A 27,900-nucleotide genomic window follows, 5' to 3' on the forward strand; every position below is an offset into this window, starting at 1 on the left:
CTGAACATGGAGAATGAATAGGAGGAGGAGAGCCTGCCAAATGTTGACCCAGTAGAGGGACCAGCTATCCGAATAGACAGCTACCTGGTAGATAAAGCAATTAAGGGTATGAAACCAGGAAAAGCCCCCGGCCCATCAGAAATCACTGCTGAGATGCTTAAAACATCTGGTGGTGTGGGCTATGGCCTAGTCACCCGCATTGTAAAGCAGGTAGTTCATGATGGAGTCATACCCAATGACTGGCGTAGCAGCACCATAGTCAACTGCTACAAGGGTAAAGGTGATGCTCTAGATATAAATAACTACAGGGGTATCAAACTGCTGGATCAGGTGATGAAGGTCATGGAGAGGGTCAGAGCCCATCTCATTAGGGAGAGAATCAGCTTAGATGAGATGCAGTTCGATTTTGTGCCAGGTAGAAGCACCACTGATGCTATATTCCTGGTACGGCAACTGCAGGAGAAATACCCAGCTAAAGATAAACCCCTTTACATAGCTTTTGTGTACTTGGAGAAAGCCTTTGACAGGATCCCCCGATCCCTTATCTGGTGGGCGATGCAGAAACTGGGGATTGACTTTAATAAGGGCTGTACAGGCCCTGTACAGAGAGGCCGTTAGTAAGATTAGGATTGGCAATGAGTATAGTGAAGAATTCCGGGTAGAAGTAGGAATCCACCAAGGCAGTAGGGGTCCACCAAGGTAGTAGGGGTCCACCAAGGTAGTAGGGATCCACCAAGTTAGTAGGGGTCACACCAAAGTAGTAGGTGTGAACCAAGGTTCAGCCCTCAGTCCCCTTTTATTCATCATAGTCCTCCAGGCAATAACAGAGGAATTCAAGACGGGTTGACCCTAGGAGCTCTTCTATGCTGATGACCTTGCACTAATTGCGGAGTCACTATCAGAACTAGAAAAGAAATTTTGGGTGTGGAAGCAAGGTTTAGAATCAAAAGGCCTTAGAGTCAATGTAGCAAAGACCAAAGTTCTAGTAAGTAGGAATGCGAACTCATCACACACACCCTCAGGTAGGTAGCCCTGCTCGATCTGTAGAATAGGTGTAGGTAGAAACTCCATAAGATGTATCCAGTGTAAGCTATGGACACATTAGAGGTGCAGCGACATCAAAGGAAGATTACCCGGGAAGATAGCTTTCGTGTGTGGCAGATGCACAGGGGCAATAAACACCACAGATGCCCAGAAAACAGATTCCATCAAACTCCAGGAGGAGAAACTAGAAGTAGTTGATAGCTTTCGCTACCTAGGTGGCTAAGTTAGTAGTGGGGGTGGATGCTCTGAGAGTGTTACCACTAAAATAAGAATAGCCTGGGCAAAGTTCAGAAAGCTTCTACCCCTACTGGTGACAAAGGGCCTCTCGCTCAGAGTGAAAGGTAGATTGTACGATGCATGTGTACGAATTTTAATGCTTCACGGCAGTGAAACATGGGCTGTAACTGCGGAGGACATGCGTAGGCTCGAAAGAAATGAAGCTAGCATGATCTGCTGGATGTGTAAAGTCAGTGTGCACACACAACAGAGTGTAAGCGCCCTGAGAGAAATGTTGGACATAAGAAGCATCAGATTTGGTGTGCAAGAGAGACGTTTGCGCTGGTATGGTCATGTACTACGAATGGATGAGGAGGGCTGTGTGAAGAAGTGCCACTCCCAAACAGTTGAAGGAAACCAGGGTAGAGGTAGACCCAGGAAGACATGGGATGAGGTGGTGAAGCATGACCTTCAAGCGTTAAGCCTCACAGAGGCAATGACGAAAGACTGAGACCTCTGGAGATATGTTGTGACTGTGAAGTTCACAGCTGTATCCTACACCATCTTTGCATAACCAGCCCCAGCCCATTCAAAAGTACCTTGGATCGTAGGGCGACCTGCTGTGCTTGAGGAGACCTATCGAGTCAAGTACATCAACTTCAAAATGAAAATAAAATAGAAATTATAGTTGTGATACCCGTGTCGGCGGCACGTAAAAAGCACCATCCGAATGTGGCCGATGCCAGCGCCGCCTTGACTGGCTTCCGTGCCAATGGCACGTAAAAAGCACCAACCGATCGTGGCCGTTGCCAGCCTCCTCTGGCCCCTGTGCCGTTGGTACGTAAAAAAGCAGCCACTACACTCACGGAGTGGTCGGCGTTAGGAAGGGCATCCAACTGTAGAAACACTGCCAGATCAGACTGGAGCCTGGGGCAGCCTCCTGGCTTCCCAGACCCCTGTCGAACCGTCCAACCCATGCTAGCTTGGAAAACGGACGTTACACGATGATGATGATATATAAAATTATTAATATATATATATATATAAAATTATTAATATATATATATAAAATTATTAATTTAATATATATAATTATTATTTTTATATATATATATATATATATATAAAATTATTAATATATATATAATTATTAATTTAATATATATTTATATTACACAGCGAGAGAGAGAGAGAGAGAGAGGGAGGGAGAGACAGGGGAAGAAAGAAAGAGAAAGAAAGAGAAAAACTGGTGAGCAATTGAAAGTGAAGCAAACAGATACAGTTGAAGCATTCGTTTCTGTTGGGACAAAACAACCTGACCTTTCAGTCACCCTTGTATTGTTTACTTAACGACAGTAACCAGGCTAAACGCATAAACCAATCCCGTGTTTTCACGATTAGAACAAATACAAACAGTTACGTAAAAATTCTACTTGGGATCAATTTCACAATTGGAAATCGTTGAAAGAGTAGACTTTTTTCAGTATTGACGTCATGTCCTGGCTCTTCTCGAATTTTCTTGGTTGACGTGAAAGAAATCAAAGACAAAATTCCAGGTAATAAACACTGATTCCATAAACAAATCTTTTCCACTATTTACTTACATAGATGTACGTAATCGAATATTTCTGTTATGCAAACATTTTAGAACTGCTGTTTCTTTATTGATATGTATCGATATAGCTTTACATTTTATTCCGTTTCATTTACTTTGTCTTTCTCTTTTTCTGCTTCACACAGTCAGTCAGTCAGTCAATCAGTCAGTCTCTCTCTCTCTCTCTCTCTCTCTCTCTCTCTCTCTCTCTCTCTCTCTCTCTCTCTCTCTCTCTCTCTCTCTCTCCCGATCAATCTGTCTTTACTCACTTCTGTCTTTCTGGTTCCTTGCCTCGCCTTTCTGTCTGCGTATACACACACTACAAGTACACCACTTATGACTACATATCTATCTATCTATGCATATATATATATATATATATATATATATATATATATATATATATATATATATATATATATATATATATAATGGGTAAAACTTTATTATAAAATATGGTAATTAATCATATATTAATTAATATCGATTAATTATCAGGAGGCCAGCACATCTAAAGAATCAAAATGATTATAGTATCTGCAATCTCAGGGGATTAAGGTACATTTTAAAAAATAACGTTGACCACTAACGTGGACAATTAATGTACTAGAAATAGATCACATCTTGTGTCTATTAAGACCTAAATTGTTGCTGCTATATTTCATGTTGAGAACAATTTAGGTCTTAATAGACACAAGATGTGATCTATTTCTAGCACATTAATTGTCCACGTTAGTGGTCAACGTTATTTTAAAATATATATACATATATATATATATATATATATATATATATATATATATATATATATAATTTTTCATAGAAAACCATGTAATCGTTACCAATATAGCAAGAGATTTCACCGCAAAAAAGTGTAAATTAGACTCCTTAGGGATCGTTGTCCTTGTTTATATATATCCAAAGTTTTAAATTTAAATTTAAGAGAGAGATTTGACGCTAATATCCATTATTTTTGTAATTTCAACATTTTTGTAATGTCAACATTTCTGTATAAAGCTATATTTGACCGTCAAATTTAAGTCAACCATATAAGTTGCCTTACATATAGAGGTTGCCTACTCCTTACCCAGAGTCTGACCACCTCCTGTACCAACACTTTAGATCTATCATGGCGTCTGATGTGGTTTTTTAAACCAGACAATGTATTGAAAATACACCCACATACATTGCATATCCGATTTGGACCTCCAAGAGCTGCAGTTAAGTTCTGATCCTTGTGGATCTTAAAATGAATTTTGAGACATCCGTTAGATTTGCAGACCTTATTGCATGCATAGCATTGGAAGGCGTGCACAGGCATGCAGGCAAAATAGTGAAGGTTCGTTTTCCATGGATTTGCAAATGAGATTTGAGCCCAGTAAAAGAAAGGCCCAGTCTGTCGCAAACTGTGCACACAAAAAGTTCGTAGTGATTCACCTTCTCGATTGTAACATTCTTCTTTAAATCTCTCTTGAGTGTTGCATGCATTATCCTGGCCTCTTGAAATGCTTTCACGCCATTCTACACTTTTGTTCGCCGTCCAGCTCGATCCGAAGTAAGAGTTTCTACATCCTCTGGATCCATTCCAAGTGACTTCATGGTAGTCCTTATGCGGTCCTTAAACTTCGTTTTTAGTTTTACACCGATAGCGTTTCCCCCCTGCAAGCTCACCATAAAACAGCTGTTTAGGTGTGTGTTCATCCGCCATTCGAACAATATGGCCAGACCACCTCATTTGGTTTTTCAGAATCATTGCTTTAATTGATGTGATGCCTGCAGACGCAAGGACAATTGTGTTTGGAGTAAAAGAACTCCATTTAATGTTTAAAATGTTATGAAAGTATTTTTGGTGGAATTGTTCTAACAATTTGTAATGGCTTTCATAACACGTCCATGTTTCAGAAGAATACAACAGGGATGGGGAGACAAACGATTTGTAAAGAGCCAATTTTGTGCTGGCATTTATATGTCGTTGGCGCCAAACACATGACTCCAAACCACCAAATGCTTGTGCTGCCCTTTGAATTCGCAGATGTATTTCTATGTCCAGATGTCCATCATTTTTGTATAGGGCTTCCATGGTAGATGAAAGAATCAACAACTTCAAGTAACTTACCCTTAACAAAATTTTAGGGTTGCAGACAGCACCACATGCAGGTTGATACATCACAACTGTTTATTCAAGTTGACGGTCAAGCCAAAATCATCATAAACCGAGTAAAATGCAGATACAAGAGACTGCAGACCTGTTTCAGAATGACTGACAAGATCGCAATCGTCATCGCATAATAGTTCCCTAATGAGTGAAGTAAAAACCTTCGTTTTGAATTTCAGTCTGGTCAGATTAAAAAACATCCCCTGTTGTTCGATATTTTATGTAAATACCCTCCTCAAAGTTTTGAAAAGCGTGTGACTGCACAACAGCAAAGTATATTGCAAAGAGGGTGGGTGCATCAAGGTCTCTTTGCTTTACTCCATTTTCCACAGCAAAAGATTCAGAGAGCCTACCACCAAAATTAACTCTAGCTTTCACATCTTGATGCAAAGCCCTGACCATGTTTACAAATTCTTCTGGGCAACTTATTTTCCTTAGAAATAGTCACAGAGCATTTCGATTAGCAGTATCGAATGCTTTGCTCAAATCAACAAAGCAATGGTATAGGGCAAGATTCTGTTCAATGTACTTATCCTGAAATTGTCTGATAGTAAAAATACAATCAACTGTGCCTCTGGAGGAGCGAAAGCCACATTGAAACTCAGACACCATATTTGGAAATATGAAGGTATATAAACGTTCTAACAGAATGCGGACAAGTACCTTTATAACCACGGACAAAAGCGAAATCCCACGAAAATTACCACACAGATCCTTTGGCCCCGATTTATACAAGGAGACTAAAATGGCATCAATCCAGTCTTGAGGCACTTTCTCAGTTCTGCAACAGTGACAAATTAATATATATATATATATATATATATATATATATATATATATATATATATATATATATATATATATTACACAAACACATATGTACAGTACTTAACTATACTTAAACTATACTAGCAGGTGTACCCGGCGTTGCCCGGGGCTGTTAAGTATGCCTGTTTGGTTATTAGACCATTAGCGGATGCACCTCTGAACTGAATGAAAGAAATCATAATGGCAGATGTTTCCAACGTTGTTTGTTTTATTTAGCGCAATAGTGAACATGCAGAGTCATACGCCCACACCATCGTCATTGTTTTCCATTGGGACAGTGGGTTGATCTGTAAAAAACCGGCAGTAGTTGAGTTTATTTTCTTTATCGCATAACTGCTGACATGTGCTGTTTAGCAGATGGAAAGGTTGAGCCTATAGATATGACATGAAGAGAAATAGTATGTTTCCCTGCTGTTTTGCTGGGTTGTAAGTCGAACTGCGCGTTTGCTACAGTCTCTGCAGCTCACGCAGCAGTAGAGGAAGCATTTCTTGTTCGGGCGTGCTGAACGTTGCTCGTTGCTCTGAGCAGCTCGTTGCTCTGAGCAGCTCGTTGCGCAGCAATACGTTCCAACCGATCAGAACGCTGCTCTTCACTTTTCCTTCTTCGCGCTGAAGCCATCCTAAGTGCATTGAGAGAGTTCCTCCTGGCGGCGCCCTCCGTAGATTCACTTAAAACGCATACGTTTACTTTTCTTTGCAGTATTTGTTTGCCAACCTATATTGGACCTTTTGCGTCGAGGCATGGTGGAAAATTATCAGTTTAGGCAACAAAAAAAGTCTTAAGGAAAAAGTGGTGAATGTGTAGCACACCAATAAATAGTAAAATATAGTTGGCAAAAATGTTAAACAAATCAAATTAAGGATTTTTTTTTTATTTTGGGTAAGAGTTTTGAAGTGGCTAGTTTAAGTTGGAATAATTATATGAAAAAAAGCGCTCCCTTGAAAACAGGGGCAAATCGTAACTCGCAAATGAATACTGCTGGCAGTACTGTGCAAACAGTCGATAAGAGCTCGCCATAGCTGACAAAGTATTGATTTTTTTCCAGCTGGGTGTGTGTCACGTTTTTTCGCTGGCTCAAGCCAAATTCTAGACGAATTGAGAGTAGTCTATGTTGGGGGCGCGGAATTCCGAGGAAAAGATAAGAAAATGCGTCCTAAGTCAAAGTGAGCACATATTTTAAATTTGGTGAAATTCGGTTGAAAATCGTTGGAGAAGTGGTTCACACAACACACAAACAGACAGACAACTTGCCTTTTAATATATAAGATATATATATATATATATGATTTACATATACTTATAATTTTTATATGTTTGGTTTGTGTATATTACGCCTATAATATATATATATGTGTGTGTGTGTGTGTGTGTGTGTGTGTGTGTGTGTGTGTGTGTGTGTGTATAGATGATAGCCGTCCACTCGTGACGGAGGAAGTCCATTGCTGACCTTCAAAAACATTGTGCGGTTTAGGACTAACTTATACTTTTCATATGCGGCTCCGTTGGTGGTTAATGAGCCCTGCTCTTGACAAACATACACGACTGCAAACATTGCAGACCAAGCTTTCCCCATTTACTACACCAGCAGTGCGCTTTCGAGCAGCACGCTTAAGTTCTTCATGAAGAATTCGTGCTCTCTCAAAAGTGTCGACCCCCTCCTTAACTTGCTTCCTCCATCTCTGGAAATGACAGGCATTGTTCTCCCAGTCAGTCTCCTGCATATCATAGGCCTTTAATGAGGACTTGAAACAGTCCTTAAATCGCAGCCTTGGTTTCTGCCGGGGTCTCCTTCCCATTCACAAGTTCCCCATATAGCATCTGCTTAGGGATCCTGCTATCCTTCATTATAATATATATATATATATGAAAGTCAGGGAAAATGCACTCGTATATCTGTCAATCGAGTACATATTATTATCCGGAGTGTACACAGTATTATACATCCATACGGCCGATCCTATCAATCGGTTTCGCTCTAGGGATTCAACGGACTGTTAGGTAACACTCCGATTATGTAACCCTGCGCTCATCAGACGTAGTCGATGAGTATATATATATATATATGTGTGTTTGTGTGTGTGTGTGTGTGTGTGTGTGTGTGTGTGTGTGTGTGTGTATGATATATATACACAGGTGGCTCGTTTCCATCGCGCTCTTCATCCGATGAAGTGGCTATCCTGCGCAGGTCCAGCACGTGACGCGGCATTCCATCCACAGATACAGTGTTTCTGGAATTGACCGCTGTCACTGTTCCCCTGCCCCATTGTGATGTGCAGCGTGCCTTCGGCGGCTTGACCCAAACTTCCTCCGCTACTTTCACGCCGGCGGGTCCCTTCTCTTCCTCGCAGAACTCCGGCGTCTTACTGGGATGCTTCCATTCATATTTGAACACCGTTCTGTGCGGCACAGACTCTTCCGCTTGTCCGGATCGGGGAGACATGTTGTACCAGTAGACCGCTTCCAGGGGCGAAATGTGCCCCCTTTCAGCCATGGCCTTGATCGTCCGATGGTGCCTATCAACGATTCCGTTACCACTCGGCCTATACGCCGCTCTAAATAATCGTCGCACCTTCCACCGGTCAAGCATCTCTCCCAACGCCTCCGAACGAAACGCCGCCCCGTTGTCCATTAACAGTTCTTCCACGGGACCCCTCTCCAAGAATATCCCGTTCAGAATGCGGGCAATCTCATCGGCAATGCCTGTCCTCAGCTCCCTCCAAATGGCCAGCCGGCCCGGCCCGCAGTCGACCATGCTGAGATACATTTCCTGACGGTAGTGCGTCAGATCCACAGCCAGTCTCCTCCAGTTGCGCTCTACTGAGAGGTTCCCCTGCTCATGCCCACCCGGGGCGGGGTCAATGGACTGGCATCTGTCACATTTCGCGACCACTTTCTTGACGTTTCTCCTAGTGACGTCAGCATCAATCATTTTCGCCAGATACAGGGTCCTATCCACCCCCAAGTGGTGCATAGCATGTAGCTCCTTCAGTTCGGAGTCACCCAGCCGACTTGCTGCCGCTATCCCTTTCCTTGCTTCCTCCGGTTCCTCCAGCCACGCCCTTTTCACCCTGGTCCGTGCGTCCGCCCTGTTTATTTCCGAAGGCACGAAAACCACGTTCAGCTTCAGTCCGAACTCGGCGATCAGCTCTCCCAGAACTCCTAGGCGGCGTTTCACCAACATCTCTGCGGCACCTTTTGTCCGGACTCTCTTCTCGCTAGTAATTACTGTTCCTACCCAGCCGACCACGGTGGCCGAATCCGTCCGGATCTCGATCGAGCGCAGCCCCCATCTCAGGGCCAAGTTCACTCCTTTCAGCACCGCATCTAGTTCAGCGACATTGATGTGGTTGAAGTCGTCCGCTTTCCGTAGCCAGGCCTCATCCTCCACCTCAGCACCTTCGATCTCCAACACAACCCCTATCGCTATACTGCTAGCATCACACCAAACCGTCCCGCACTCCGTCTTGGGCACATACCAGTTTCCTCTGACCGGGTCTTCCGCTCTCGTTCTCTCCAGGATTTCCCGCATCATCGCCACCGTCGCCTCTCCCACCTTGTCACTCCAACTCTCCCCCTCTGCTCGTCTCTTGGTGTAACTGCATGCAATGCGTAACCAACCAGCGATCGGATAGTGTCCAATCAACTTCCCACAAACCGAGAACAACTCTCTCCTGCTGACGCTGGAACTCAGCTCTGGGATCTCGTTTCCTCTCCGGAACACCAGCTCACCCGATCTGTTTTTTTGTAGCTTCAGCCCCCCCCCCCACCATCGACTCAGGCGGCTTCGCAATCAGCCCGAACCTCTCCAGGTGTCTCACTACCTCGGTGGCTGGCACTACAGTCTCGTCAACCAAAATGTCGTCGATGTAGGAACTGGTGGCCTTCCTTATTCTCTCCTCTTTCCCTAGGATGGACTTGAGCATCATCGCCATAATTTTCGGAGCGGAATTCAGCCCGAAACCCAGCCTGGTTAAACAGTACGTCCGGCCCTTGTACCGCACCAGCTGGTATCGCCACAGCTTGTCACTGGGTCGGGGCAAGCTTCAAGGATTGGATACCGCAAGACAGACTCGCAGTCGACGAAAGGAAAACCGAGGTAAGGCGATTACATCTACTCGCACGCACACACCACAAGCTATTTCGGCCCCACGTGTAGAAATTCGCCAAAATAGCTTGTGGTGTATGCGTGCGAGTAGATGTAATCGCCTCACCTCGGTTTTCCTTTCGTCGACTGCGAGTCTGTCTTGCGGTATCCAATCCTTGAAGCTTGCCCCGACCCAAAGAACACCAGCAATAGCAGCTGCTTCTCCCAAACCTAGACCGTCGCTTAACACGTCTTGTCCTGACCTTAGCCCCGTTCGAAAAGGGCACGAATCCCGATCGAGGCTCCCTCTGCCCTTTTCCCTCTTCCGGTCAGCTCGCCCTTCCGGTCAGCCTCCTCAGACACTGACGTCATACCACACCATTGTAATTAGCTGCGATTCATCACAGCAGCAGCAACATATTTAAAAAGCGTAAAAGTAAAACGCAAAGGCATAAACCAGCGAAGGACACATCTACGTGGTTCGGGAATGTGCGAACGTTGCTTTTTGATGATAAATCCAGCAAGCTTGAGCGCTCTAGTGCTCTTGTTCAAGTTGAGTATGAGTGATAGAAGATAGTCATTGCTGCTCTTTTGGAGACAGAGCCGTCAGAGAAGGGTCAACGAATCGAAATGGATCTCGGCTACGAATACTTTTGTGTTTACAAAACGACAGATGGAAAACGAAGGAATGGCGTTGACTTTGCTGGCGATTCGATTCCTGTGGTTCATTCGGAACAAGATATTGATTTCATATTTTGGCACAAGGCCAGTAGTTTTGTAAAAGGGATTTAGTCGATTTCATCGAACACAATGCTCAACTTGTACTTATTTTATCGACCCCGAAAGAATGAAAAGCAAAGTCGATCCCGACAGTATTTGAATTTAGAATGTAAAGTCGGACAAAATGCTGCTGAGCATTTTTTGCTAACGATTCTGCCAGCTTACCGCATTGCTCGGAACAAGATATTAAAAAAAAAAAACGAACCTCTTTTCTACTTCTTGTACTCCTTTTGGATTTGCAATAAGGAGACTTAGCTGACGTTTATGCCTGCTCCATGAAAGACATATGTGAGACTAGATATGTTCAAGTTAACACACTTGATGTGGTGGATTGTTTTGTTTATATATAATATAGATGCAGGCGTGGATGTGTGGTGAGAAACTTGCTTCCTGGTTCCAGTTTCAGCCCACCTTGGGCAAGTGTCTTCTACTATAGCCTCGGATTTGGTAGGTGGAATCTGAAAGAATTCCGTCGTGTGTGTGTGTGTGTGTGTGTGTGTGACCACCGCTTGGCAACAGGTGTTGGTGCGTTTACGTCCCTGTACCCTTGCGGTTCGGCAAATAAGAACAATTGAATAGGTACTAGGTTTTTAAAAAAAATTAGGGTTGGTTGTCGATTTATTCGACGAAAAATTCAAGGTGGTGTCCTAGCATGGCCGTGGTCTAATGAATGAAACAAGTGCAAGATATATCCCTACATTTAGAAATCAACTCGAGATTTGGAACACTGGAGAAACGAGTTTGGTCAGGCAAAGATTTGAAATTGTTCGCCAAGTTTCGCATCTATGATGCTTGTAACATCATAACCATGTTATACTAATCCGAGTCATGGGCCCCGTATCAAAGAAACATCAAAATACTCGAGCTATCTCATTACGAGTATCTAAGGCTTATATAAAACATCAGTTGGAAATCGTTTAGAGCTGACGCAATAATACTAGATAAGGTGAATTGTCTCAGTATGGAATCACCTCATCAAATATCGTATGCGATGAGTAATTCGTTTCATCCGTCTTGATGGCGTCAGGTTTCCAAATCGATTACATTGTAGTTTGATGCTGCTGCCTTCATCCGCATTTCACGCCACAAACTCTTGACAGAGTATTTTACTATTGATGCTAAATGGTGTCCGTATAAGTTTGTATAGTAAGATACCATTTTTCCTTTTTGAGTTATGAAAAGTGCACGTGTGGTGGTTGCATCATATCTTGAACTGGTTTGCTGTAGATCCTATATGTATATATAGTAACTGGTGTCGTGTTCATGGTTATTGTTGCGTTATAGACACTATTGCTTGAGAGGCAATTTTCTTAAAGGAGGTCGTTCTACAATTGCAATTTATTCAGTGTATGGTTTAGGTTTTCACTTTCAAACAATTTTAAATGGTTGCAACTGGTTACAGTTTTTCCAAAGTTGTTGGTTGTGGAATATAACAATTTTACGCTGTGTTTGATTATCAATTTGTAATACTGTTGATCGGGGCGTAAGTGTTTTTGCAGTATTTTGAAAACTAACTTAGCTATTAAGTTGGAAACTTATATATTGAAAGGAAACTAATTTTTACAATTGAGATAGATATATATATATATATATATATATATATATATATATATATATATATATATATATATATATACTTGATAGGTTATCAGCAAAATTTTTTCATGTGACGTTTGTCTCTGTATTCGATCCAACTTATATGCAGAAACTTCCAGAATACAGTTCGAAGTGTGTTGGTGTGAATTCAAATTCTATCGATTTGACGTCATCTTTCTGCTTGTCAGGGTCGATAAAATATGTCGAAGTAGAGAATTTCAGTCGATTAAATCGACTGTAAAACATATGACCTTGTGCAAGTATTAGAAATTAATATTAAAACAGATGTATTTGAATTACAGTTAGATCATTGGAATTTAGCTATATACCTTTACATTCTAAGTTAGTTTCCTACTGAGGTAAACTTTGTCCCTCAGCCTTCGAGAGTTAATTTATATATCTCTTTTCTCAATATGTGTAATCTGCCTCAATATTATAAACCATTGCTAATGGAAGTGTTATTGGCGGAATGTGGTCGATAAAATGCCTGATATTTGTCATTTTACGTTCCGAGTTCTAATTCCGCCATGATAAACTTTTCATTTTAGCGATAACAAAAGGCTCAGTAATGTACTAGTGCGCTATAATCAACTATTTACTCTCCAGAAATGTTTGTTCTTGCCAGTAAAAGAAAAATCAATATTAACAAGCGTTTAAATTCTAAGTGTTCAGTGATTTCTATAGCTAGAGCGATTTTATGGCTTGAGACAGCTGGTTTTGTTGTTGAAAACAACGTTACCGACAGAAGTGAAGGAGATTAACTGAATACCAGTAATTATCTACCCCCCCCCCCAAAAAAAAAATAGAAAGCAAATTCAAGTAGGGCAGTATCTGAGTAAATATATCCTTTTCTACTCTAGGCACAAGGCCCGAAATTTTGGCGGGGAAGGGGCCAGTCGATTAGATCGACCCAGTACGCAACTGGTACTTAATTTATCGACTCCGAAAGGATGAAAGGCAAAGTCGACCTCGGCGGAATTTGAACTCAGAACGTAAAGACAGACGAAATACCACTAAGCATTTCGCCCAGCGTGCTAACGTGTCTGCCATCTCGCCGCCTCATTATGAATAAATATATCATCGCCCTGGGATTTGAATTAATTATGTAACGAGTCAAAAGAAATAAGGCAAAGCATTTTGTCCGGCGCTCTAACGATTTTGCCTGCTCGTCGCTTCTTAATGGTTTCAAATTTTGGCACAATACCAGTAATTTAGTGTGAGTGTGGGGAAATAGTCGATTACAGTACTTGATTTCAGTACTTGACTGGTACTTTATTTTTGTCGACCGCAAAAAATATGAAGTGCAATGTTGACCACGGTGAGATTTGAACTCAGAGCTTTAAGTGTCGGAAGAAATGCAGCTAAGTAATTTGTCGGACAATCTAACGATTCTGCTAGCTCGCCACTTTAATAATAATAATAATAACAATCCTTTCTACTAGAGGCACAAGACCAGAGTATTGTGGGTGTAGGTGGGGTGGAGTGGGGGCTAGTCGAGTTCATCTGTCCAAATGCATGACTGGTACTTATTTCATAGGCCTCGAAAGGATAAAAGGCAAAGTCGACCTTAGCACAATTTGAACTCAAATGTAAAAACAAATGAAATGCCGTTAAGAATCGTGTCCGGCGTGTTAACGATTCTTCCTACTCGCAATAATAATCCTTTCTACTAAAGACACAAGGCTTAGAATTTGGGTGAAGGCTTTGAGTCGATTACATCGACCCAGTATACAACTGGTACTTATTTTATCGACCACGAAAGGATGAAAGGCAAAGCCGACTCGGCAGAATTTGAACTCAGAACGTAAAGACAGACGAAATACCGCTAAGCATTTCGTCCGGCGTGCTAACGTTTCTGCCTGCTCGCTGCCTTAATAATAATAATAATAATAATAATAATAATAATGGTTTCTTTATTAACCGCTAAGAGTTTACAAACAAAGGATACAGTGCTGTAAACGATACAGTGCTGTAAACCCAAGGATTATATGGAGGCTTGTAAACAGGGAAAAATAACGAAAGCTAAGGAAATGCTGGCGATGTATCAGCTTCGCTTCATGTGTCAGCATAATCAGCCGCTTAACGTTGTTCACGACAAATGGAGTGTCTGATCAGTAGATTAAATCCCTTCCACAAAAAGTGGAAGAGCAGGCGTTCCATCCAGTGAGACATGAACTGGTGCAAAGCACGAAAAATCAAGCAGTAATATGTAAAGGTGGCGAGGAATGCGTTTGTCACCTCATCCCGACCTTTCAGAAATAGCATCGTTGCGGCCCATTTCTGGGTGAGCTGTCCCAGTTCTTCCCCACTTGAAAATCTGGACCAAACTAGACACGTGTAATTTAATAGTCCGGCGTTCCACGTCATTCTTGGATGGCATGGGCCTGCTTCTCTAGGTATCGAGCTGTAGGCCCTCTGAATTGTCACCGCTTCGTAGTCCCTTAAATCGGAACCAATCACCTCAATGTGTCTGATATCCGACACCAAAGCGGTGATGTTCGCAGATGCTGACACGATTCAGCGTCCTACTTCGCACGGGATGCCCCTCAACGTCTCTAGTTTCCGCAGCAAAGACTCAAGAGTCAGTACCTAAAATAGAGATAAGAGGGGACGACCTAGACGGGCCGAGTGTATGATACTGAATGCTTTCGACAGGTGACCATTCGGCCGAATCACCAAGTAGATGTCGCTGTAAATTGCGGCAGTACATCGATGGAAGACAGGACTGAAATCGGCCGCCATGAGAACAGCCACCAGATAATGGTGGTCGACCCTACCAAAATCTTTGGATTAATTTAAGATGATCAGGTTCCTATCCATGCCAAGTTGTTTACCCATTTTTTTTTATGATGTACTAGATGAGGTGGAGTTAGTTGTGGAGAAATGTGCTTGGGATGATGCATGTTTGCCAACCTCCTTACAAAGATCCTGGCCAAAATTTTGAAGTTTGTGTTCTGCAAATAATGGGTCGAAAGTTATTAATGTGATCTTTCTTGTTTGGGTCCTTTCTTCGGAAAGCTACTGTTCACCGATTTACAGAACTGGCAACTCTCCCATTCTGCTGTCAGTTGCAGTAGATATCTGCTAGAAATTTCCAAACTAGTCTGGTATATACGAGTAAATTTCGAAAGGCAGACCTTTCAAACCAGGAGATTTGCTACCCTCCTCCCATGCAGTCAACCATCGGCTTTACGCAACACTCCACTTCTCGTACTGATGGTCGCAGTAGACCGTCGGGCAGGCATTGAAATCCATTCTGCTTTTCAGTCTGCCATTCGTGTCCCAGCTGTCGAGTGAAGTGCTGCTGAAAAGCTGCACACGTCTCCTTTGGGTCTAGGAACACGTGTTCATTACGGTCCACTAAAGACTGAATTATTTTATTTTCCACGTTGCCCCACCGCTACTTGGGTCCATCGGACAGCTTTTATACCCTCCTGTTTTAGAGCACCTGCCTTAACTCGGGCTTCATATTAAAGAATTAGTCGAAAGCATTCTCGTTGCGAGCACGTCGGCTGCGATGTCTTGCCTACGCGTCTCTTCTAGGTTTCTAAGAGACTTTCCCTCTCTTCTATTTTTCTCTATCACCATGACCTTACTAAACCTAACTAACTCTACTGAAAAATTGTTTGTTGACGATTGTCCTTGTCAAAGTCCGCTTAATTCGCTAATCCTATCTTTGTAAGGTTGGGAACGGCGCGGTTTAGCTTCTAGTAACCGAGTTCTTGTTCACGAAGCCTGTCTAACACAATTGACTGTGTAGCCGACGATTTTAAAATGAGGACAATTTATGCTCTTGTTATCTACTAATCTACAGAAGACTCTAGATACGACCTGAATGACCTGAGGTGGTTTGTCACATTCGAGAAATCCACTTGTTACTAGCATGTTTCCCCCACCCCCACTTTTTCGGATTATCGAAAATTTTGTAGCAGTTTTAAAACAAAATATGGTCAAATGACTGAAACAAGTACAAGAGTAATTGTTTGTCAACTAACAAGTCAACAGATATCATTCAGGGTCGAAATGCTAAACAGTTGTGAGGGGAAAATAAGAAATTACAGAAATTGTACAAGAGATAAAAAAAAACATCATCTAAAGTGTTATATGAAAACGATGGCAAGAAAAGCTCCGATATGGCCAACACGTGCAGAAGAAAGCAAGAAACTGAACCGTATGGAAATGGATAGAGAAGAATCGTAGAACTGGCTGTAAAGCGCATTAGTCAAAGCTGAGGCTGAGGGATGTTTGATTATGATAGATTTATGGAAGCAGACTATCTTAAGTGACTACAGAATATGTGGAGATGGAGATGAGACAATTAACCTTCTTATCAATGACTGCCCAAGGGGGAAATCCTCTACGAATGGGTGCTGAAAGGTTCCTGGTTTTGGTTAAAAGAAAATACGGGAAGACCAGTTAATTATGATTTTATACAACATATTCCTCTCTCGGATTCACACACATATTGCAGTGGTCCTTCGGTTTTTCTAAGTCCAGTAAAAGAACTAGGAAGTTTGAGCCTTCAACCAGGCCTTTCATGATACCCTTAAAGACAGGAACTTCACAGTACCCCTTCATATAGGCAGAACAGATCTGGGGATCTGTAAGGTGTTAAAAAATGTCCCAGGGAATGGCAAAGGGGGCACATTTTTAGTTTATCAATCCATAGAAAAGGAGAGATCAAGAATATTAGGCTGGCTATTGTTCAGGACTGCAAAGAAATGCAGTAATTCCCAATCGAAGAATCAGTCCAGACAGAATGTAATGTATCTCGGATATAAATATATAAGTTTTCTAGTTATAAAGATCTGGAAAGAGAGATAACCAAATCTTAATGACTAAAAACCCACGGAATTCTTATAATAATTGGTGCTTTAGGTATAATTAAAAAATGTCCAGCTGCATCACCATGTAGCAAGGCTTACAAATATGCAAGTTATATCTCTCCAGTTTATTGTCGCATATTGAATTTAGGTTAATTCACCTTTGTGATTCTCTCACATCTACCTTTCAGGAAATTCACTGGATAGCTGCTCCTCGATCTCCCCTCAAACATTCCTCTCCAAGTGCTTGATGCATGCATGCCTAAGTGGTTTAGAAGTTTGGTTCGCAGTCATGAGGTATCAGTTTCGATTTCACTGCTTGACATTTTTGGCAAGTGTCTTTTTCATAGCCACGTGTCAAGCCTTATAAGTAAAATTAAACTGACGGGAACTGTCGAAGTCCGTCCGACGAACTGTATCTATAATTGAAAAACCCAGCTTTGGGTTCTGTTAGCCTAAACTGTAAGTCATCTGATAAAAACCATCATTTCTGGACAACTATGGTCATAAGAAATCAAATGCTTAATTCTACCACCATACACTCAGTGTATGCTGGTAGAGTCGGTTGAGAAGACGGTGGAATAACAAACTAAAGTATCAAATGTCTATTTTATTCATTTCTATATTTCTGAAATGAGGAATTTTTATATTATGCATTAGTCGGAGTGGTCCCTCAACTTAATTGCTGCTTTCACTGCATTTCGGCTGTTATATACTTCACCCTTCATTCGGGTGTCTTGTGGTTCATCTTAGTGCCTAGTACTGGAATTGACCTCAGAACCTCTAGGTGACTGCACCGCATTTCAGCATCTTTATCTACTATACTATGCTCTTAGGCAGTGTCAGAATGAATTTTTAAGTCTTATAAACCTTCATTGATGTCATATTCCGGCTCTGTACCGATTGGGTTATACAATTCTATATTTCTGAGACGAGCAAGTTATATAACGTCTGTTTCTTTATCGATTATTTCTAATTATCCAATAATTGATGGTTATTCCTACAATACTTAGTGAATGCAGAAATGAGGTCATAACTTTATGACTTTCCAAGGTGTTACCAATCAAAGAGAAGATAAATCGCTACAATAGAAAAATCACGACAGAGTATTACCCTGGCTTATTCTACTTCACTTCTTGTTCACTTATTTACTTTACTGCATTAACACCTACCAGTCGGGTGATTAAATAACTAAGACTTGAATCTATTATTTCTGGTATGTGCAACACAAAAATGTACATGGGAAGAAAAGTATTGCAAGAAATATATGTACAAAATGTATAAAAGATCTTTGCTTTAAACAATTACATATACAACATAACTTATATTGATTTGTAGGATGGTATACTCACTTTAGAATGGAATTTGCAGTTGTATCGATTAACCTATCCAAACAAAGCAGTCGTACTTAAAACCCATCCCCCCAAAAAACCAAACCTTCTCTCATTCAATTATTCTTAAAAAATACATTTAAAAATTTATTGAATGAATTCAATAAATTTGACAAAATCTTTTTATGAGATCTCCCAAAATAAGTTTTATAGTAGAAGAAAAAATTTCATCCTAAGACTAATTTTATTTCAGGACCTGAAATGATTCAATAGATCGTTGATACTATTAAGAAAAATAACTTGAACCTGAGAAAGGAATGTAGGTGACAGCCCATTATACACACATGTTTATACTGCAAAGGAAAACGGGTACATAAATTGACAATTCGAAGGTCATGAAATTTCAAACCACTGTAGTGGTCCTTTACGTTAGAACATCTTGATTCCTCCATTCTGTATTGATCTATAGAGCTGTCATTCAATGCCGACATTGACTGAAAAATAAATTTCCATCAGAGTCGATCACTGGGCTATCAGAAATAGCTGTATTTTAGACGCAGGGACTCAGCATTGAAAACCAATAAACTGCGATGTTACCAGTCCACATGATGGTAAGCTCTAGAACACGATCGATTAAATGAGAGCAATGGAGCGCTTTGTAAACTACCGACTTTGTCACACTTTCTCCCATTATAGCTTTCATTTATCCGGGTTCATTTGTTATAAAGCTGTTTCCTTTCTTTCTTTTTTTATATCGGATGATATTACATACAAGAACTGAACTGAAACGCACGAATTATCAATTCCATGATTCCATCTTCAGTCTGTTACATAAGAACGAAACTTAAAATAAAACCGTTGCAATGGCGACGCTAAAGAGAGAAGGTTAAACCGATTTTACGGAAGGAGAAGAGAAATTTTTAAGCACGAAGTGCCTTTAGTGATCGACCGACTTTTCAGAAATAACAGTCACATCCACTTTAATTTTGTGTTGTAAAAGGAAGCAGAAACTGGATTATATCATGTTAAACTCTTTTAAACTGATCAGAAGATTAAATGGATTTGATAATAGGTCTACTCGATCAGGGCTGACCTGGAGTTAAACAACCGATAAATATTATATACCTGCATAGATATACACACGTACACACACACTTACGCACAATCAGTGGAAATCACTTTTTATGATCACTTTGGAACTGATAACATTAAGCAGGGGGAATAGCAATATTCTGGGCAATTTCTAAGGCAGCGAGCTGGCAGAAGCGTTAGCACACCGGGCGAAATGCTTAGCGGTATTTCGCCTATTTTTACGTTCTGAGTTCAAATTCCACCGAGGTCGACTTTGCCTTTCATCCTGTCGGAGTCGATAAATAAAGTACCACTAGCGTCCTGGGGTCGCTCTAATCGACTGGCCCCCTCCCCTCAAATTTCGGGCCTTGCGCCTAGAGTAGAAAAGAATATTCTGAGCGATTTTTGGGACCTGCTAATTGTGATAACAATAACCGTTTGATAACAATTTCCGTGATTATAACAAGCATTTTCCGTTGCGTCTTGTGTGCTTGTGTATATATATATATATATATATATATATATATATATATATACACACACGTCTTTCTCTCTCTTTCATTCTGTATGTACATTACACACATAGAGGGTGAGGAATAGAGATAAATAATAAGGTTTTGCGTGTCACACTTACTTTGTCATACATGCATAAGCTTGCAGGCACTCGCGTAGCTAGACAGTGTGCCCCTCGGAGTGGCTCTTCCGTTTGCCGCCCCCGGACCCTACAAAAAACATTGCCTATAGTAGACCCAAAAGTTCCGCCCCCTTGAAAATGTCGCCCGGGGCGGACCTCCCCTACGCTAGTGATCAGAAAATATCACACCCCATACAAATAACCTATCGAAAACAGATGTAGATCGTTGGCGCATCGGCCGAAATGTTTAGTGGTATTTCGTCCGGCCCTTTACGTTTTGAATTCAAATTCTGCCGAAGCCGACTTTACCTTTGATCCATTCAGGGTCGATAAAATAAGTATTAGTAAAGTATTGGGGTCAATGTAATCGACCAGTCCTTTTCCCAAAGTTTGCGCCTATAACAAAAACTGATCTTACATTATTTACATTTGACGGATATTTGTCCTCATCTTGTTTGTTGTTAACACAACGTTTCGGCTGATATACCGTCCAGCCTTCATTGGGGAAATTTTGAACCTGGGTTCCCATTCCCACGGGCATATGGCGTAGTGGTTAAGAGCGCGGGCTACTAACCCCAAGATTCTGAGTTCGATTCAAAGCAGTGACCTGAACAATAATAATAACATCGAAAAATACCTTAGGAATGAAAACCCAGGATCGAAATTTCCCCAGGACACCTGATGAAGGCTGGAGAGTATATCAGCCGAAACGTTGTGTTAACAACAAACAAGATGAGGACAAACATCTGTCAAATGTAAATAATGTAAATAATGTACATAATTCCTCATCTCTTAAGTATAGAACTGAAAAACCGATCTTTCTTCACGGATCAACTCAACTCTACGAATAAAATACTGAATCTATTTCTTTTAGCTACATATTTCCACAAAATTTCACAATGTATTTCTATGTTTCCTTTATAACAGCTATAAAAAAAAACACGCCTCACGCTCGCGCACAGGCATATACACAAGGTTTTCGGTTTTTATGTCTCCTTTTTCAAGAACAGCTTAATGTATTTGCGAAAAGTCAAAGGCGTTGGAGGGTACAGAGATTAAAGTTGTAGTTGGGAAAGACTTACCTGTCGTGGAAGAGTGGAAACTATCTGAATATCGGAAAAGACTTATTTGCATCGGGATGATTCGCACTGGGTATCAAAATGCCCTCATCATAACTCCTGCTCAGTGCTCTGTGAATACTGTGAAGGCTGTAAGACGTGACATGGACGGCTGCAACGAAGACAACAAAGTTAGGACAAGCATAAAGAGGCACAGCAGGCGTTCTGGCTGAATTCGCAGACTGGGATTCACCCAACAACTACAGGACAAAGTGATGGAAGATTTAAGCAAGGAAATCTGTGCTTTGGCAAGGGAGATGGCTGTTGGGGTCGGTACCATGAAACTGGCCCTGAATGTGGACCTTCGCTACCACTCGTAGAAGAGGTGCAAGGATCGAATTCTGGCGGTCAAAGCCAAGGAGAACAACTTCACAGAAACAGAGAAGCTCTTGAACAAAGTGAGTCAACACGTTGAGCCGGGGATGATCTGATGCTCCTCAGATGAAAAGAACTTCTGCTAGGATCAGTTGCATGATACCCAGAACAACTGATGGCTTGTCTGCAACTGATGTGATGTCCCACATGTCATGAAAACCAAGTTCCCCTAAACTGTGATGGTTTTTGGGTGCGTCTCCACTGAGCGTGACGTCATGCCACCTCACAACGTTGAAGAAGGCTGGAGGCTACGTTCAGACGGCTATGTGAAGCTGCTGGAGACTGAGGTCAAACTTTGGCTGGACAGAGTTGCAACTTGAAGGCCATATGTGTGGTAGCAGGATTCATCTCTTTGCCATAACTCAGGAAAGAGCCAGAAGTAGTTGTCGGAGAATTTCTACGACTTCAATTTCTGGCCTTCTTAATTCCTTCGATTGTAGTCTCATGGATTACGAGGTGTAGGGCACGGTTAAAAGAGACACCACCCTCTCAACCTGCAACAGCAAGGCCGAGTAGGTGTTCGAAGATCTTCCCAGGAGCACAGTGAGGAAAGAATGTCCCAGGTTCCGAAGCCGTGTTGAGGCCATGGTGGAAGCTGAGGGCGGCTACTTTGAGGAAACTTATCTCCCTGCCAAAATCTAATTGAGATATTTTTAAAAAGTACTTTTAATTTTGCGTGGGATATTGTGTTTTCTTTTCATTTTATGCAAACTGTCAAATTTAGCTCGGACACCCTGTATACCATACTCACACGTACCATCACACGTACCTTTCATCCATACACAGACACATGCACAGCAATGCAAAACCTTACACGCGTGTAATCAACTAACATACACACAAAACATATACGCACACACGGCATTCACACATACATGCCATTCACTTCTTGCCTCCCCTTATGATCACTGTCTTAATTGGGAAACCCCTTCCCCCTCTTACATTTCCACTTCATTACTTCTCAGCATGGCAACAAACTAATTACACGCGAACCTTTTCCCACAGATCTTTGCTCTTCTATTTATTCCTTCCTAGAGTCCAATACATTCTTGTTCATTCCTGCGTGAAGATAATATTACAAGTTTATATTTCTGTTCGTTTAACTGCCTAGCTTTTGACATACTTCCTTGGGATGAAAGGCACGTCCTTCTATGAAAATCTCAAACCATTCTTGTCTAAGGTGAAAAATCGATTTTATCTATAACACCCAACGAACGAATAGGCAGAAAACTGACTGTAGCAATGCAAATACCAAACTTCATAGCTTTTACTCGGATCAGCTGTCAGTAGGTCTCGTGCCAAGCGAATAATAATTCAAAGTGACTATTGATCGAAACAAATCATTTGGAAAAACCTATAACAAAGATAGTCCTGATACTTTTCTATTCAAGTATTAGGGAGGTGTTACCTTTTCAACAGCAGAAATTTCCCAGCAACCATGAACAATGGACGGTCTAATGCTTAATTTTAATCCAGCTCTATTGTCATTCTGTTTTATTTTTAACCCTGAAGCCAGTTTGATTAAAAGTTATTAGACACATTAAAGAAATTGGTTTAACCATCATGAGTACAGCTTATATAAATATAATTAGAGGATATATTAACCTTGTGAAGGGATGGTTGCATCCAAGGAAATACTGGTTCAATACCTGGTATTTTGAGGGAATAAAGTTCTCTTAAAATAATATGCATATAGTTTATATCCATTGAAAAGAAGGAAAGAAAAAGATAAGTTGATAGTGGCTGTGTGGTAAGTAGCTTGCTTACCAGCCACATGGTTCCGGGTTCAGTCCCACTGCGTGGCACCTTGGGCAAGTGTCTTCTGCTATAGCCTCGAGCCCACCAAAGCCTTGTGAGTGGATTTGGTAGACGGAAACTGAAAGAAGCCCGTCGTATATATGTATATATATATATGTGTGTGTTTGTGTGCCTGTGTTTGTCCCCCAACATCGCTTGACAACCGATGCTGGTGTGTTTACGTCCCCGTAACTTAGCGGTTCGGTAAAAGAGACCGATAGAATAAGTACTAGGTTTACAAAGAATAAGTGAATAAGTCCTAGGGTCGATTTGCTCGACTAAAGGTGGTGCTCCAGCATGGCCGCAGTCAAATGACTGAAACAAGTAAAAGAGTAAGAGTAAAGAGTAATAAACAATTATTAACTTCCTTATCTCCATCTTCTTCTTTTAAATATATATATATATATATATATATATATATATATAAACAAATAGTAAATGAGTGTATGCATATATACGCACAGGTATGTGCATACCGACATCCACCTGTATGTATAGGTGCATATCTGGGTACAGGACATTGCAAACAAAACGTAGACGAGAAAACACACAAGCCACATAGAGAATATTCTACTTCATCAGCTACCCCCGTTTTAACACCGGCGTTCGAAGAGCTGGGCAGGACGCATCGTTAAAACGGCTCTTCCCATGGACCGCAAATTAAATTTGTATACACAAATTAAATCTTGCCATGGAGGAATGTAGTGGCGGACAAAAAACAAGACAGGAAAACAGACAGAAAAGGCTTTACGGCCAGACGAGAAAAATTATGTGTGTATGAACGCTATATATATATATATATATATATATGGGAGAATTTACGAAAAAAAACAACAGACGAGGACAGGTGGTGTAAACAACAAAAGGATGTATTAGTTTAACGCTCGGGAATAGAGAAAGTCTTAAACGTTTCGAGCTACGCTCTTCAACAGAAAGAATAAGGAGAAAAACAAAGAAAAAAAAATTTGAATGTCGTGGTCAGCGATCTATCATATATATATATATATATATATATATATATATATATATATATATATATATATATATATATATATATATATGTGTGTGTGTGTGTGTGTGTGTGTGTGTGTGTGTGTGTGTGTGACCAGTTGCCAATTTTGGTAGCAATATTTATCTATGTTATACGGCGGCGAGCTGGCAGAATCGTTAGCATGCCGGGCGAAATGATGCTAAGCATTTTGTCAACCTTCACTTTCTGAGTTCAAATACCACCAAGACCGACTTTACCTTTCATCCTTTCGGGTCGATAAAATAAGTCCCAGTTGAGTACTGGGGTCGATGTAATCGACTTACTCCCTTTCCCGAAATTGCTGGCTTTGTGCCAAAATTTAAAATCTGTTTATGTTACAGTAAAAACTATATTATTTTATCAACCATAGGTTTTTCTTTTTTTTTTTACAGGTGAGTATTTTTTGTAGGTCAGACTTTTACAGTAATGTCAAAACGTTTAAAAGGTTTAGTTGCTGACCCTCTACAAAACATCGAGCATAATCTGGTACGACAGTTTGATCCCACACACAAACAGCTTTTATTTTGTTTCTTCGCGACTCGATAAAAAATTTACCAGTAATACAGTGTTTCGATAAAATCAACAACAGTTCTTTGAAGAAGTATTTTAACCATTGTATCTCATACAAATGTAAGAAATAAGGCGTAGAAGCATAAGTAACCTGTTATTTTGAAAGATTAACTTCGATTAAGAAATCGATTTATTTTAGTAGCGTAAATAAAGGCGTCAACTTTTAAAAATAACTTTGAAATCTACTCTATTGATTATTGAAAGAAAAAGAAAAATATGTACGCTACATATTGAAATATATATACCTATAAAAGTATGAATGTATGTATGTACGCATGTATGCTTATATGTATCCGTTTATGTATGTGTAGGCGTGTGTATTGGAATTTCAACAACATCAACGGGTTATTTTTGCATCTATGTATTTATATATATATATATATATATTATATATATATATATATATATATATATATATATATATATATATATATATATATTCAATTTTTAATTATTATAAATTTTCCGCTAAGTTCCGGAGAGGAGGCAAGTCTATTACATTGACCCCAGTACTCAGCAAATACTTATTTTATCGACCCCGAAAGGATGAAAGTCAAAGTCAACCTCGGCAGAATTTTAATACTAAATATTAAAATATTCTCTTTCACGAACATCTCAAATTGACATATTTTCCTTAAAATTTAAAATCGCACACACACACACACACACACAGAGTATCCTGGAGGCTTGTATAACGTATAGAAAACTTTAGAAAAGATGAGGCTATATACACCGTCATGTTAAACTCAAACAAATTATAATTGAATATATTCTTGGAAAAGGAAATTTCGAAATATCTTAGAATCGCAATTTGATAATTAATATATCATTTCCTCTCTTTTCATTTTTCGTTTCAGACTAATAAAATGCTTCGAAAAGCAACGTCGAAATATCAAGTTGGATTTCTTTGGAAGCAGAGCAATCGCGATGGGCACCAGATTCCGGGTTTCAGGAAAACGAATCCTTCAACGAGCGACAGTCTGAAGGGCAAAAGCCGAGTAAAGTATGATACTTTTTGTGATGAACTAAAGAACGAAGCAAATCATGGAAATCCCTCAAAAACTTTGAAACCCATAAACCCAAGTAGTTGTCGCTTTGATAATGTTATTGGTGATAGTGAATCACTCTCCTTCAACGATAACCAACGAAGCTTGAGGGTTTCGAATAATAACAGATGCTTACTAAATCCGAAAGACGAAAAATTTTATGGTTTTCACAACAAGAACAACCTTCGAAATTATAAAAATCTACAATTTGTTACAACAGACGATTGTACACCGGAAGTTAGTGCAAACCAAAAGGAAGTAGAAAAGAGTTCAGATAATAACAGACATTCGGGATATTCGAAAAATAGGAAAGACGTTTCCTTTATTTCATTAAATCAAACGGTTGGAAATTATTCTAAACAACCATGGTATGTACCTAATTTTGATTATTGCTTATCAAAAGCCTACGAGGGTTCCAAGATTGATATTCTTCGCGCGTCAAGTCCTTCGAAACAACGCAGTAGTTTAAAAAATTTCAAGAAAATTATGAGACCTTCACTCAAGGAAATAGAAGCAAATGCAAACGGTTTTAACATAAAAAGAATTTCCAACGAGCCTCAACAATCTTCTCGATGTGAATCAGCTTGCTCACAGAAACACTCAAGGCAGTCTTTACCGAACTGTGATATTTCAACAGCGAACAATGCGTCTACTAATCACAACCGTAAACGAAACGAAGAAATAAAGGAAGAGTCCTTGAACAAACCATTTCAAGTTTTTACTGATGTCTCTTCGGCTGTCACAAAAGACACAGATAATAAAAGAACAGAATTTAAATCTAATACAAAATATGCTCGGAAATACAGCTTTCAGCAATTAAAAATGAATGGTAAACCTAATCAAAATAAATTAGTTTTAACGAAAACGGAAAAAAATAGTTTCAACGAGACTGTCAATGCAAATAATAGAATACAAAACAAAAACAGTCAAAATCGAGACTTTTATTTCGCTGAAAGTGAAAAGATTAGGAAAAGGCCTGAAAGAAGGAAATTCGAAGATAATGAAGAAACAGTCGCTGCAAATTATATTTCCAGAGGATATTTAAAACCAGATGCAAAACCAAATTTGTTTGAGTTAACAGGTTTAAAATTACCTTTACAAATGTCTAATAAGACTTTTATTCCTTACCCTTTGAAATATTTCAAGAATCATTCATTTCAAGCTACACAAACAAATACAAGTCGAACGGTGTGTTTTCACAGAAGTCCAGCTCTTCTAACAATAAAGAACGTTGTCCTCCACGATGTTGCATCCAGACAATCGACTAAAAAGGAACTCAAAGCGGACAATATCCTCAAATGGATGGAAGATTGTTCTAAAGTGCTACTCGATACTGGTTTTTCTCATATATTTTAGTATCTTCACTTTGAACGTCTGTCGATATTGCTAAATCAGAACAGTTGGAAAAACGGAATTCGTAACTATTTTCGCATAATTCTTACGATTTCAATCCAAGCTCAAAATCATTTTCATCACATTTTTTAAAGAGAAGTGTTTTAATTGTGTATATCTTATTAATAATAAAGAGAAATTAGAAAGGTTTCATTCGTGCAATTTATTTCCTTAAATTATTCATAACTGACTATACAGTTTCTCTACAGAATAGTAGTCATGATAAAATATCACTACAGAATTAGACTCAGTTGACAGAAACCGTGAAGCCTGCGATTGAATGTTTCGCGATTTTTAGTTTCGTCGAGGCAACTAGCTGACAGAACCGTTAGCACGTAGGACAAAATGCTTAACACAAAACGCGACGGGCCACGATCGTGGCCCAAATAGATGCTTTTAATTTATGGGCGTTTGT

At 40.2% G+C, this 27,900-nt stretch overlaps 2 protein-coding genes across 3 annotated transcripts; one reads left to right on the top strand and one right to left on the bottom strand.

The window, feature by feature from the left end:
- The first annotated feature begins 2,538 nt into the window (after positions 1-2,538).
- LOC106867732 (uncharacterized) lies at positions 2,539-27,638 on the top strand. 2 transcript variants are annotated; one of them, XM_052975466.2, is made up of 3 exons: positions 2,539-2,816; positions 17,313-17,418; positions 25,905-27,638. In XM_052975466.2, exons 2-3 carry the CDS (start codon positions 17,380-17,382, stop codon positions 27,447-27,449), a joined length of 1,584 nt encoding a protein of 527 aa, XP_052831426.2. In that variant the 5' UTR covers positions 2,539-2,816; positions 17,313-17,379; the 3' UTR covers positions 27,450-27,638. The 2 variants fall into 2 exon arrangements, with proteins under 2 accessions (XP_052831426.2, XP_052831436.2); XM_052975476.2 differs by lacking the exon at positions 17,313-17,418 and having other exon boundaries at positions 2,648-2,816.
- On the bottom strand, positions 4,612-8,597 carry LOC149136863 (uncharacterized). The gene is made up of 2 exons (XM_089348301.1): positions 7,968-8,597; positions 4,612-4,627 (listed from the first exon to the last, which is right to left on the bottom strand). The coding sequence occupies exons 1-2, from the start codon at positions 8,588-8,590 to the stop codon at positions 4,612-4,614; spliced, it is 639 nt and encodes a 212-aa protein (XP_089204427.1). The 5' UTR covers positions 8,591-8,597.
- Positions 27,639-27,900: the final 262 nt, after the last annotated feature.

This window comes from Octopus bimaculoides, chromosome 2 (genome assembly GCF_046866305.1).
Source record: "Octopus bimaculoides isolate indiv1 chromosome 2, ASM4686630v1, whole genome shotgun sequence".
NCBI classification, from domain to species: Eukaryota; Metazoa; Mollusca; class Cephalopoda; order Octopoda; family Octopodidae; genus Octopus; species Octopus bimaculoides.

Excerpts from the sequence above, each read along its gene's own strand:
- LOC149136863 (XM_089348301.1), bottom strand. The coding sequence starts at position 8,590 with ATGGTCGACTGCGGGCCGGGCCGGCTGGCCATTTGGAGGGAGCTGAGG.
- LOC106867732 (XM_052975466.2), top strand. The coding sequence starts at position 17,380 with ATGCCTAAGTGGTTTAGAAGTTTGGTTCGCAGTCATGAG. Across the intron at positions 17,419-25,904 it reads GTTTGGTTCGCAGTCATGAG|ACTAATAAAATGCTTCGAAA; the intron begins GTATCAGTTTCG and ends TTTTCGTTTCAG.